At 35.6% G+C, this 14,204-nt stretch overlaps 1 protein-coding gene across 1 annotated transcript; it reads left to right on the plus strand.

Annotated features, from left to right (window-relative positions):
* Window positions 1-5,345: 5,345 nt before the first annotated feature.
* On the plus strand, window positions 5,346-11,594 carry LOC131062900 (F-box only protein 6). Its single transcript, XM_059211133.1, has 3 exons — window positions 5,346-7,097; window positions 9,272-9,441; window positions 9,627-11,594. Exon 1 carries the CDS (start codon window positions 5,567-5,569, stop codon window positions 6,755-6,757), a length of 1,191 nt encoding a protein of 396 aa, XP_059067116.1. The 5' UTR covers window positions 5,346-5,566; the 3' UTR covers window positions 6,758-7,097; window positions 9,272-9,441; window positions 9,627-11,594.
* The last annotated feature ends 2,610 nt before the right edge of the window (window positions 11,595-14,204 follow it).

Genomic DNA, 14,204 nt, shown 5'->3' on the forward strand with positions numbered 1-14,204 from the left:
TTTTAGGTGGTGGATGCAACCACAAGTAAGGTGATGGCCAAGTTGTGTAGAATTTAGACCTTGGATTGATGATTAAAAAACCTCTCTTACACCAAGGGTTGGCTAATGACCCTAAGTAAAGTAAAGACGTGAGTTAAGAGTCTTGATCGACTCAAAAGGATTAGGCAAAAGGTACTTGGAGAGGATTCCCCTTCAAGCACAAGAGCCAATTGATTAATGATGAGGTCTAAATGGAATTTCACAAGGCATGTAACCTTAACGCGAGGTTAAATTGGATTTGAATTTTGATAATTGATTTGATAGTGGAGGGAGATTGATTTGATGTGCTAAGTCCTTGGGAAATTTGAGGATGATTGATGAAGGAGGTATGATAGTGATGGCTTAGAGGAAACTTGATGACTAGGTTGTTCTTGACATGAACATGACTCAATGGAGGATAGATTCGAATGGCAAGTTATATGAAGGGACATGACCACCTTGATTTGGATGATAGTTAGTGTTTCAAAGGACAATCTTGAATGTTGATGGAGAGGATAGACTCTTAGCTTCTCTCTTGGGCTTATGAAACATGGGACAGACGGAGTTTTGACGCAATTTTGGACTTTGTGTGGGTAATGACTTGGACAATTGTTTGTGTCTTGACAAGTGTTTTTGCAAAGTGTTTGGGGATAGTGATGTGTTTTTAGTCTTCTCTTGGCAAGTATGTATTAAACAAAGAAAACACAATGATCAAATGCATATTATCTCAAAGACACTCATGCTCATATACAACATTTTTAAGGCTGGTAAGGACAATAGTCATTGGATCCCAATCGGTTTCCCAGCTACGCTTACCCAGAGCAGACACTTAGATGCTTGACCCCACTGGCTCCCCTCCACGACACTCACTTCTCAGGGCAGCCAAGCATCAATTCCCATGAAAACTCCTCATGGCAAACTTTGTGTCTCTACTAAGGGCCGTAAAAATATGGGCGGCTTCAGAGGTTTGACCTCCTGCACCAATGACTAGAAGGTTTTTGGCCACTATGAACAAGGTGTTTAGTAAGTCTTCCTGTTAGGAGCTACCCTTCAAAGTTGCGCAAGCACAATTGAGGCCTATAGCCCAACGAAGCACCAAGGACTTAGTAGTCACACAAGCGTGATTGAGATCTCTAGGATCCTACTAAGCACCCAATGTGAGAGTGAACTCTCATATAGCCCCAACCATTGACCCTTTCGTAGTCAATGACCTATTTATTATAGTGAGTTGGGAACCCCAGGTCCAGGTGTACTCACTTGGGTCTTTCCCCTCTTACCTTCTCAAAGAGCAAGTTGGGAGGGTAGGCTCGCTAGAGGTAAACATGCAATCAAACAAGAAAAGGTTGGAGGGTCTAAATTTCTGATCGTTTAGCTAGACGAGAGCATACTCTCCTACCTTTATGCTTTTCTTAAAGACACATATAAGACAATGGTTCATTCCATTTTAATTAATATCTAGGTACCTAATTTAAATAAATGCACAATGTTTGGTCGGATTTCTTAGGCAACCTGCAAAACAACTTGATTAGTAGTTTGAAAAATGGAGTCTTCAACAAGCGTCTTGCAAAAGACAACAAAATGACAAAAATATTAAATTTTTTGAATTTTTGGGAATAAGTAGAAAAACATGAATAAAAACTTTTTTACTAATGACAAATGTGGATTTGGAGGAAAATTTGATGGGTAAATTGTGTTTGACTAGGTTTTTGCTACTTTCCAAGGGATAAGCAAGCAAAAAATGTGGATTTTGGAGGAGAGATGAAGGAATGGAAAAATTTGTCCAAGAGGGACAAAGAAGAAAAAGTTGGAGATGGACAATATGGAAAAATTTGGAGGTGATTGGATAAAAGGGGAAGGAGTTATGGCAAACCCTAAAAATAGAGGAATGTCGGTTTTCAAGGTTCAAAAAGTGGATTTTGGGATAAGGCCCCCAAGGGAGGAAATGTGCAAAATGACAATGCAGGGGATCTAGTGAAGTTTGGAGGAAAATGGAGTGAAGATAAAGCAGATATGGCAAAAAAATGAAATAACAAGGCAGGGGCTAAACAAACAGAAAAGTGCCAAATGTCTGGATTTCTGATTGTCTAGATAGACAAGAGCATACTCTCCTACTTTCACACTTTCCACAAACACAAAAGACAACCTGCAACACCACTTGGTTAGTAGTTTCAAGATGAAGTCTTTGACAATGAGATCTGCAAACACTTGTTAGACTGTCAAAACATCCAAAAACTCATGATCTTGAAAAAGCCCCGATTTGACTATATTCCATATAAACAGAAACAACAACTTGTAAAATTTATTCTGAAACAACAACAGAAACAACAATTCGTAAAATTTGTTCTGAAATAGCGACATAAATAGCAACTCGTAAAATTTATTCTGAAACAACAACAGAAAAAAGACAAAGGATAGAAAAAAAAAACTGCTAAAAAAATAGACAGACAGAGGACAGAAAAAAAATTGCTAAAAGAAAAAAATTCCCTGTTTTTATACGAGTAAACAAAAACTCGTACGAGTTATTATACCAGCCCATACAACAAATACCAACTCGTACAAGTTTTCTTGGTAGCCCATACGACACTTAGATGCTGAGTCATTCCAAGTTAGATAGGAACTCATACGAGTTTTCATGTTGAAGCGGAACCTGCGACAAAAACTCACAAAAATTTGCAAAAAAAAGGTTAAATTCAGGGATGTGAGTCCCACCGGGCGTGCCAAAATGAAGATGATAAAAGACCTGTGAGGTGGATTTGTTAATAAGCATGCAAATCAGACATATAATCATACAAAATTGAAAGACATAATTTGAAATGCTTAAAACAAGAATAAGAATGCATATACCTCACAAACCTTATACCTTCTCCTTCGGATGGAGCTTGATGAAGTGAAGGCGTCCTTGGATGATGCTCCACTTGATGTGCTCCTCTTGCTTGCTTGATGTTGATGGCTCTCCAATGTTGTGCACACATGGAATGGATTTGGAAGATGATAAGGATGAAATGATCAAGTGTGGATGAGATATGATTTGAACATGATAAGGATGCTTAAAATGATTTTCCTATGCTCAAAAGGGTAGCATAAGATTACTGAACTTGGAGATGAAGAATGGAGGGATGGAGTCATCAATTTATAGGAAGAGGAGAGGAAGAATGGATGGCTAGGATGGATTCAAGATGAAGGGTTAGGATTGCTTGTGAGCTCACACAAGGCCCAAGAGAGGGTGTGGAGACCAAGAGATATGCCTTAAAGGCATTTCTTGTCTCCACACTCCTCAAGGTACATTGGGGAGACTTCCCAAGGTACCTTGAGAAGAGAAAAGTGCATTGGGAAGACTTTCCAATGTGCCTTGAGAGGAGCAAGGGATGCGACATTCCTTGAAGAATGGGGAGGAGGAATTTAAAATTCTCCAAAAAGGGATAATCATGGGGATTGGAGGAATAAGAAGGAATTAAAAATTCCTTGGGAGAGGAGATGCCTAGAGGATTGTGAGATTTTGAAGATCTCACATTCACGTAGGAAAAGAGCATTAAAAGCTAGTGGTTGGATTGAAGGGACAAGGAGTTGACTTCGTGGCTAATCATGATGATTAGCCATTAGCAACTCATTAGGAGAGGGATCAGAGGAAATGATAGGTGGGATTAGGATCTGTAGGAGCATTTGACTAGGAGAGAGAATGAGTGGAGGGAATTAAAAATTAGAAGAATAAGGTTAAGTGAGTTTAGGGAGTTTCTAGAAGACTTTATTAGGTTAATGATGAATTAAGAAGATGGTTTGCAGGAAGCATGTGGGTTAACTAATTAATTGAAATTAATTAGCTAAGAGGGAGATTTGTGAGAATTCAATTTTTAGAAGAATAAAGAAAGGGATTGATTTATTAAATAAATCAGTCACATACTATAGTGACAATATCAATTATATTTAATTAATATTGAGGAGAATTTGAATTAACATAATTAATTAATTAATTATGTGAGGAATTAAAAATAATTATTTTTAAGTGTCTACATACTTAACCCTAACACTAAAACCTAACCATAAGAAAAACCCTAACCCTAATTGTAATCCTTAACCCTAATTGTAATCCTTAACCCTAACCCTAATCATAATCCTAAAGCTAAACCAAACCTTAACCTTGATCCTAACCCTAACCATGATATAAACCATAACCATTATCATAACCTTGACCCTAAAACCTAACCCTAATTATAATTGTAACCCTAACCCTAACAATGATGTAAACCTTAGCCTTGACCATAATAGTAACCTTAACCCTAACCATAAACTTAACCCTAACACTAAAACCCAACCCTTACCCTAACCCTAACCCTAACCATAATTCTAAACCTGAATCAAACCCTAACCTTGATGTGAACCCTAATTGTATCCCTGACAATGATGTAAACCTTAATTCTAACCATAATGCTAACCTTAACCCTTACCCTATTCATAACCATAATATTGAGCATTAAATAATGTTTTATACTATCATTAAATAAAGTCTAATATAAATCTTACATTTAGTATATGCTTTAATCTTGCAACACATATATTTATTAAAAATAATCTAAATGGATATAAAATTTCATATATCTCCACATAATAATATAATAATATTATAATATAATTCAATTCAAAAGAAAGATACTATATAATTATATATTGCATTTATTTTATGTTTTTCATGTCGCGTCGCGTGACTGCCACTAGCATAAAAACCTTAAATTTTAATTTAATATATATAAAATATGCCGAGAGATATCCTTCTTGAGGCACCTATTTGACTTTAGGGCATAAAACTAATTAAAAATAGGCACCTCAAGAAGGATATCTCTCGACGTATTTTATATAGATTAAATTAAAATTTAAGGTATATATGCTAGTAGACATTTCAAGCTGTATAGATGTTTCAAGCTTTTTGGACTTGTTCTACAATAGTTCTTATTTGTACGCTTTCAAATTATTAACATGAATATAAAAAACTCAACCTAATAGAATATTAGTTTTTCATAAACATTTAAATTAAACAAAACCAATCTAGAACCACCTTCACAACACTCCGCAAGAACTAAGCTGCCTTCCAGCCCTTGTTTAAGAATATTGAGATTTATGCGCCTACACTTTTCATAAAAATCTCCAAATAGATACATTTAAACTCACCCTTTATATTCAAATTAGTTTGATAGTCTATTTAATTAAACAATGCATACATTATACACATTCCTTTTACCATACAAAAATATATATAGCTTATCGACTTGATACAATTTGTTTCCAACCTCGTGATCATACAATTCCTCTGATTTTAAATTACGAATGCTATCCACAATATTATGTTATTTGTTCATATCAGGATAAATCACATCAAGCAATGTCAAATTTAAAGAAAGTTAACCTTAACAAATAATGAAGGCGTGGATGATTAACCTTAAATTCTTCTGATTTTTTTTCACCTTCGGTGCTCTTGGCCCAATAACACGCTGTGATTGATCAAGGGTTAGAAGAATAAAAACCATTAATTAGTTGGGAAGCTCGGGGGTTGAAAGAAATGGAAGAAATGAAGCCAGAATCCATCCTAGCAATTGAAGGAGATGCAAAGCAGTGTGGTATATCTAAGCTGCCTCAGGATTTGAAGGAATTGATATTTTCAAAGCTTCCATTGGAATCAATCTGTGGCTATCGCATAATCTGTAAAGAATGGAATTCTATTTTGTCCTCCTTCAATTTTTTATCTTCACTGCCGACTCAATATCCATGGCTTCTCATCTGCAATAAAGAAGAGAATAAAAATTGGGGCTATATGGCATACTGCTTTTCCTCACAAAAATGGAGGACACTGTCTCTCTCTTTTCTCCCAAACCCTAAGGGGGGCAATACCAGATTTTTACCAAGCATAGGGCAGGGGTTACTGCACTTCCGGGACCTCCCCACTTCACAATTATTTGTTTGCAATCCCCTTATGAGATCTTATGTAGAGATAGATATAGATGTGACTGACAAATTAATGCATATCGTACAGGGAGGAAACAAAGAGCCCTATTTGGTAGTTTTTTCGAATTCTGGAAATTTTTCCTTCCAGATCTACCAGTATTTTCAAGATTCATGGAGAATCAAGTCTCAGTTTGAAGGAGAAATGCGGTCATCAAATATTCTAAGTTTTGAAATGTTTGAGTGCAATGGAGTTCTTTTCTTGAAGGAACTGTCGCCGGTTAGGATTATCATTGGTTTCAAAATCCAAAATGAGGGTTTCATTACCCCTGTTACGGTAGCTCCATTACCCCCTGAAATGGTTAAAGATCTGGATTTTGGGTATTTTCTATCTATAGTTTCATATGGTTCGTCACTTCTTGTTGTATCCGTCCTACTCAACAATCCGGGGCTTGACATTGGCGAACTTGGCCAAACTCAGGACGGGATTGTTATCTGGGAGTTGTTTCAGGACGAGGAAAATGAGTTGGTCTGGAAGTGGAAAGAATTTTTAAAAATGCCTCCAATGTCAGTCCATGAATATCTTGGTAAATATTGGCGCCATCAGACATGTGCTTGTGTGGGAGATTACTTGTGCTTTAGCAGCGTATATGGTGATGAAAGTGTAAAGGTGTTTGCATATAATCTGAAGGAAAGGTTTTGGCAACGCCTTCCACTCCGCAAAATTAAGAACAGGAACACAAGAACGAGAATGGTGTCGTTTGAACCGAAACCCCATCTTTATCAGTTTTTAAGAAAATCGAGAGAATGAGCTTGGATGATCAGTACATTTTGACAGAACCAGGGATAATATAATTATGGTGATAAGTGTGTAATGTAATGAATCTTCTACATAGGAGTCCATTTTGGAGAAAGGGAGCTTCTTATAGTGCCATCCTATAGTTATTTTTTGGGATAATATAATTATGGTGATAAGTGTGTAATGTAATGAATCTTCTACATCGGAGTCCATTTTGGAGAAAGGGAGCTTCTTATAGTGCCATCCTATAGTTATTTTTTGCGAATTTGTTGCCAGGAATATTTTACACTGATTTTCAGGATATGACAGTGGACATGCAATTCTAGTGATGACAATTGTATACACATTTTATGTTAGTTTTTGCATCCTCTGTCTTGCCCTAATGATCCAGTGAACTGTTAAGATACGAACTCTATTTTCATGCATTAGCATTCCTGTGATCTGTTATTTTTTAAGATTGATATTCTTGTGATTTCAATTTGGCAATTGTGTAGTACTGGAACCTTCAGGTCATTTGCAATATTGGTCTAATTGTTCTCATTTTGTCTATATTTAGCATTGAGATTACATTTGCCCTGTACTTCACAACCTTTGGTCCTTACACAAAAAAAAACATTTTTTGCTTCCCTTTGTGTAGAACAGAAAGCTTCTACTCTCTCCATACGTAGTTGGTGAAGATTAAGCCCTTTCTCCAAGATAAATGAACAGAATAGGGACAAGTCTGCATCACATTCATATACTTGGGCTGGTCACAACTATTTTAAGTTTTCAAATAGAATTGAGGCAGAATTCAGTTTTAAAGACTGTACTAGCATCTCCTTATAGCAGTTAATATGATAGGGAGCAGATGTTTGCCGTGGTTGTCAGAAATTTGACAGGCCCTCAAATCCATATTTAAGCACATTCTTAAAACTGGAAAATACATTCTGGTCACAACTATTTTAAGTTTTCAAATGGAATTGAGGCAGAATTCAGTTTTAAAGACTGTACTAGCATCTCCTTATAGCAGTTAATATGATAGGGAGCAGATGAGGCAGGCGTTTCTCATTTATAAATTATAGTTCTTACACTGATTCAGTCCACTAAGAAAATGGCGGACATAGTGGAAAAGAGGTGCCTAAAAATTTGGAATCAATACACACCACTGACATTGGATAGTATTTAGAAGCACATATGAGTGCACATGTGAATATGCTTCACTAGGCAAGAACACAGATATCCACAACTATATATGTGGATGACTGCTAGCAAGCAAGTAGAAATTCAAATATGCAACTGCTAGTTAAAATTTGGGAATAAACTGGTATATAAAATGCCAGACAATAGGAAATAGCGAGTCAATACTCAATAACACTTCTGGATTTTGCAATTGAAAATTATGCATAACTCCATGAATATACCATGTGACATGTCATCAAAACCCCATTTTACAAGCACACTAATCACTACAACCTTAGGGAGATAGCTACAGACCCTTTTTTTACCCTGCAGGTGGCCCCAGCCAACTTTTGAAACAGTGCAACACGAAGACAGAGAATCATTTCCTTAAATCCAGGAGTTGCCATTTATTAGCAGGAAGCTTTGTGCAGCTGCTAGAGAGGGGGCACTGGAGCTCATGTAGCTCCCACTAGGTCTTTAAAGATGATTTTTTTAAATTTTTCCCAAAATACAATATGGATATGGTAAAATTTGTGTTATTAATTTTCCACTCAGAATTATGAATGCAGTATCCAAAAAATATGCAAGGGAAAGCCAATTTTTCAATTATTAGTACTACTACAATGGAAATTGCTCCTATTTTACTCAGTAATGCCCAGTGAGAAAACTGAGTTATCCAACCAGCATGGAACCAGTGTCACACAAAGCACCTAGCTTATTGCTGAACACTGTGAAATCTGCCTACTCTAATAGGCAGAGTACCCACAGTCCACCTTCTTGGTTGCATCCTATAGAGGTGTCCAGCTGCTAGCAAGGAAAACAAGCTTAAGATGCAATATCATTGTTTGGAACGAAGATAAATTATATCAAAAAATTAGTCGGAATTGAATATCCAATAGATACTAAATTTTTTTATAGAACTTGCTATAAAGAAACTGTACCATACCCTGTATGAAAACAATTGGCTTTTGCAACTTGGGTTGTTTTCTAATAAGTCCAACACTCCATTAGATTAAGTGCAACTCCTAAGTAGTCCCTAATCAGCTAGGAACAGATGGATCTTATTCAGGACTAATTAACTGTTAGATATTTCAAATTGAGGAATTTGCAAAATTTATCCTTTTCTCTGTAAGATAAAGATGATGCAGTATTGTCTTCCTACCCACATGTATTTGTACTTGCTGTTCATTTTAATGAATGGGTATATAAGACTAGCATAGCTATGGATAAACTAGGTAAACATTGATATTGTAACTTTGACAAGAAGAAACCAGCAGTATTGAAACTCCTTTTCAAATTTTTTTTTCTTAGGACAGTTGTAGCTGGTATGGCATAGCTGATTTCTATAGTTTTTAAATCCTTTTCCAGGAATTTTTTGGTCTATTTGATGTCATGGTTGTCAGAAAGTTGTTGATTTTGCTGCTGAAAATATTGGTCACAACAGTATGGATGCTTTGGTTGTTGGAGATCAACAAGAGAACATTGTTCAGGCAGTTAGAGCTGGTTCCTCAGCCACAGATGCAGAGTTTTTAAAGCAGGTTAGTCTTTGAGGATTAATGCTCTGACTCGAGAGATTCAATTTGAAGTAATTGCTACTTCTGTTTTGTTGTTTCAAAGTTTTTTTTTTCCATTTTTCAAAAAATGGTTAGGGTTATGAAAATGTTTAAGAATTTGAATCAAACAACTTCTCAAGCTCACACTCTTTTAAAAAATCAGTTTCCAGGGTGTTAGTAGCGGTACATCTTGTGTTACTGCTCTTATTAAGGATGTCATGGTAGTCTCCAATGCTGGGGACTGTCAAGCTGTAATTAGTAGAGATGGCCATGCCGAAGCTCTCACTAATGATCATCAAGCAGCAAGGGAGGATGAGCAAGAACGGATTGAGAATTCAGTAATGAATCTTCTACCTAGGAGTCTATTTTGGGGAAAGGGAGCTTCTTATAGTGCCATCCTATAGTAATTTTTTGTGAATTTGTTGCCAGAAATATTTTACACCGATTTTCAGGATATGACAGTGGACATGCAATTTTAGTGATGACAATTGTATACACATTTTATGTTAGTTTCTGCATCCTCTATCTTGCTCTAATGATCCAGTGAACTGTTAAGATATGAACTCTATTTCCATGCATTAGCATTCCTGTGATCTGTTATTTTTTAAGATTGATATTCTTGTGATTTCAATTTGGCAATCGTGTAGTACTGGAACCTTCAGGTCATTTGCAATATTGTTCTAATTGTTCTCATTTTGTCTATATTTAGCATTGAGATTACATTTGCCCTGTAGTTGACATTCTTGGAGACTTTGTGCACCCTATGGCCATTAAGTTTAATTGGTGGAGATGGAAATGCAGCAAGGGTTGTTGCTATAAAATTTATTTTAGAATTACTACTGGTGTTACATGCACAACTACAATTCATTAAAAAAAATAATGTAGATCATTTAGCTAACTATACATGGATTATAAACATGCTTATAATGATATTGCTAATACTCATCCATTCTCTCATTTCATGATAATTATATGGTCCTTTATGATTTCAAATTCTATTTGTATGTTAATAATTGATTGTACAGTGGGTTTTCCTTCATTATAAGATGTCGCTCTGCTTCACAGATGTTTAATCTTGAGATCAACATGCTGTTGGTATTATTATGATTGTTTTTTCTATCATTAGTTCTATGGTTTGAAAACAGAGAAAAATCTTAGCTTCGTTTTTAATTTGTTAAATTAGAAATTTATTCCATAGTTCCTGCCTTGCATGGAACTATAGCGGAGGGCAGCCATTAAGTTTTAATTATCCTTCCTGCAACCAATAACAATTCAGATTTTTGTTAGGTGCTGCTTTATTCCTATGTTCAATCAGAGGAATGTGAAATTTTTCAAGTCTAAAATTTAGAAAACATATTTTTTCGGTGATCTGATTGGATTGCATTCGGTGCCAACAGATTGTCAGAAAAAGGACAAAAGCTTTTTTGGCTGCATTTCATTGGCATTATAGATGGTTTTATTCTTGGAAAACCCTCCACCTGAGGGTGAAAAACCCAGCCCACTCAAAAATGAACTTTATTATATCTCTGAAACTCAATACAACTGTTGATAGTTTCAGATTACTACCAATCACAATAAGATAAAATTGATTGTACAATGTTCTCAACTTGCTACAAGACAAACGACAGAAGCAAGCAATATATAACTATCCATCTGCCGAAGAAGAATAATAACGAAAATGGAAGAGCAATGAATATAAAGAATCGGAATTGCAAGTGAAGAGACACCACGAAGAAAGAGGAAAAGACACCAACAGTTACATCTTCACCGACAGCCATATGGACATGAAGAGTCACTGACGGCCACAACTACACCGTCAGCCACATAGACATGAAGAGTCACCGGCAGAGAAGTGAAGAGACTCCATGGTGGAGAGGAAGAGTCACCGACAGAGAAGTGAAGAGACTCCTCGGTGGAGAGGAGGAGTTAGATATTATCTTAGATCTCTATTGCAGCTATAAATATTCAATAAAGAGAAGGATTCAGAAGATATAACAGAAGTATAGCTTGGTGATCCAAGATAAGTTATAACAGAATAGCAATTTCTAGACTATCTGCAGGACTTTGTTATTAAACAAATTGAGTTTGTAAGAAGTCTTCACCAATATGATTTCAATCTATTTTGGTCTTGCCTCCCATTTGCTTTGGCATTGATTTCCTAGGGTGTTTTCCATATTTTAATAATTTTATAAATATGGGCCAATTCTAAGTAAGCTACATAGCAAATCCAGTGCAGTGTATTTATAACATCTATGTTTTCCAACGATTCAAGTTGCATCATTCATGTCATACAAATTCATTTTTAAATGTCTTCCCGGGAGTGCATAAATCTCAGGCTCCAATTAAAGTTTTAAAAGTTCCTGATAAAACCTTTTGTAGGTCTATTTTCTGTAAAGTTCTAGACCCTTACCTTTAGACATTCACTCAGTACTTCTATGGGATGGGACATCCTTATATTTATGTTAGTTTTGGGGATTAGCTTTGCTATTTTATTAGCTACTTGATCTGCAGACTTATTATAAATCTTTGAACACATTCTATTCCTATTAAGAGAAGTGCTTTCTCCAGCAAAAAATATTTATTTCCATGACTTGGAAACCAATTCCATATAAAAAATTCATTCAATAATTGATCATTTATCCGTAAGTTGAGATGGAGTCTAGGACCTTGAATGCCGGTTAAATATTAGTGGCAAACGCAAGCACTTGAGAAGCAAGAATTAAGTGTGTCTCCTTTGTCTTGAATTGCCATATCTCCAGTTGCATTCCCTGGATCATGGTTTAATGCCTCATGAGTGGCTCATGCATTTTAAACATTTCAGAATTTAAATCTACAACTAGACCTAATATTGACATGTTTGTTATTGGAAACCATTTCATATATGTAGGAACCTGGAAGGAGTTTGGCAGATTTTGGGCATTTTGATGTAGAAACTGTGGTAAGGAATATATATACGCTTTGCTCTAGAAGTGAAGTGCCAGTGGCAGAGGAGGGTAAAGAGATTATGGAACTGTATGACCCTGCAACTCCCTTGCCTGCTTGGTTTACTGATGATGACCTCAAAATATACTCAAGCCTATATGAAAAATCAGGATTTGATTTCCCTCCATTGGTGTTCTTAGAAGCCTCATTCCTTAGATTGACTCCATGATTAGTATACTCTCTGTTCTTTATTAATTTTATCTTATTGTTACTCTATGCAGTATATCGTGTTTATTGTCTTGTTTTGTAGACAAAAATGCTTGGTGTCATTTCAAATGAATATGTTTATTTGAATCTTATATTTCATTTGTAGGATTTCTCAATCGTTTATTATGTTTGCTAACTCATTTTCTATGTTCATTGCCCAACTCCTTCAAAGATGGTAGGTGAGATCATGGTAAGTACCTTTCAATGTCATGCTTTGCGAAGCAAGATTTAAAATTTAAATAGTTTTAAGGAAAAAAATGGAATAGATGACATATAAACATGACCAAATATAATTTCCAATAAAAAAATTCAATCTCCAATGTGCTAATTTCTCTGAAGCATGACTTAATATCTAAAGTAGTCCAAAGATTCTTTCATGTTTCTGACTTAGCCAAGTGCTAGTTTCTCTAAAGTATGACATAAGATCTAAAGTAAATCCAAAGGTGCTTTCAAGTATCTGACTTAGTCAAGCCCTTTGTCATATTGCTCATTAATTATCTATGAGTCACCCTCAACGAGTCTTAACATCTAGAATCTATCATTATGAATTATACTTAGAAGTCTTACAGGAAATAGTTTTTAAAAAACAATTCTATTCTTAGAATAGTGATGCTTAATTTTCAAAATTAGCCATGAAATTTTACAACATAAAAAATTAAAAAATTGAATGATGGATTTTAAGATAATATTTTATCAAGCGAGGATTTTTCACAATTCCAGGTGACTTAATCTTTTTAACAATCTAAGGAAGGCTCCCTTTTCTTTCATGGCTCGGCTAATTAAACTTTGTGCTGGTGAGAATTCCTTTAAATCTCAGCACTTAATAAAATTCATACACGACCTTTCAGCTACATGCACAAGCACTTACCAACACACTTGATATATACGGTCATTACTATGTAGGAAGGTGGAATGCCGCTGAGGCTATTTCCATTATCACTCAGACATAAGTTTGGGAGAAGGATAGTACAAAACTTGAATCCCTTCAACCGGCACATAAGCTTTTGGCATTGCCTATCTTTATCATTACATGAGACATTTGGAAACACTGTCGTGCACTTCTTGGACTCTTTTCACTTGCAAGTTAGATATATGCAACGTCTACATACCTTTCTGGTTGTGAGAAGGATCTAATTCTTGGATTTTTTTTAGAATACAAAATGAGAAAGTAGTGCAAAGATTACAAGGTTTTTGTATGATCTCTAGTTTTTTGAATTGCCATAGGTAAATTATATAGACAAGAAGTTAGGAAGAGTAGCACTTCTTAAACATTCAACATATTTCAAAGCCTGTTTAGTTTCAGAATATAATCATGCTTTTCAGCTACACGATTTCTTTAAGTTGTTTCCAGTCCATGCTTGAGGGCTACTGGCAGGCTATTTTTTGTGCTATATTTTGCAGCTTTTTGTATGTCTAGGATGTGAACATTTTTTTCTCTGCTGTCCTTTCAACTGTGAGCTGTTAGCATCTCTATTTTAATGCTCTATTGTAGGCTGATGCATTGTAACTTTTCTTTTATTAACCATGTATTTTACCTTGTGTCAGCTGTGTTAAGGGAG

The sequence above is a fragment of the Cryptomeria japonica genome, chromosome 9 (genome assembly GCF_030272615.1).
Source record: "Cryptomeria japonica chromosome 9, Sugi_1.0, whole genome shotgun sequence".
Classification (NCBI taxonomy): domain Eukaryota; kingdom Viridiplantae; phylum Streptophyta; class Pinopsida; order Cupressales; family Cupressaceae; genus Cryptomeria; species Cryptomeria japonica.

Bases quoted from the DNA above. Each gene is read 5' to 3' on its own strand.
- LOC131062900 (XM_059211133.1), top strand. From the start codon at position 5,567: ATGGAAGAAATGAAGCCAGAATCCATCCTAGCAATTGAAGGAGATGCA.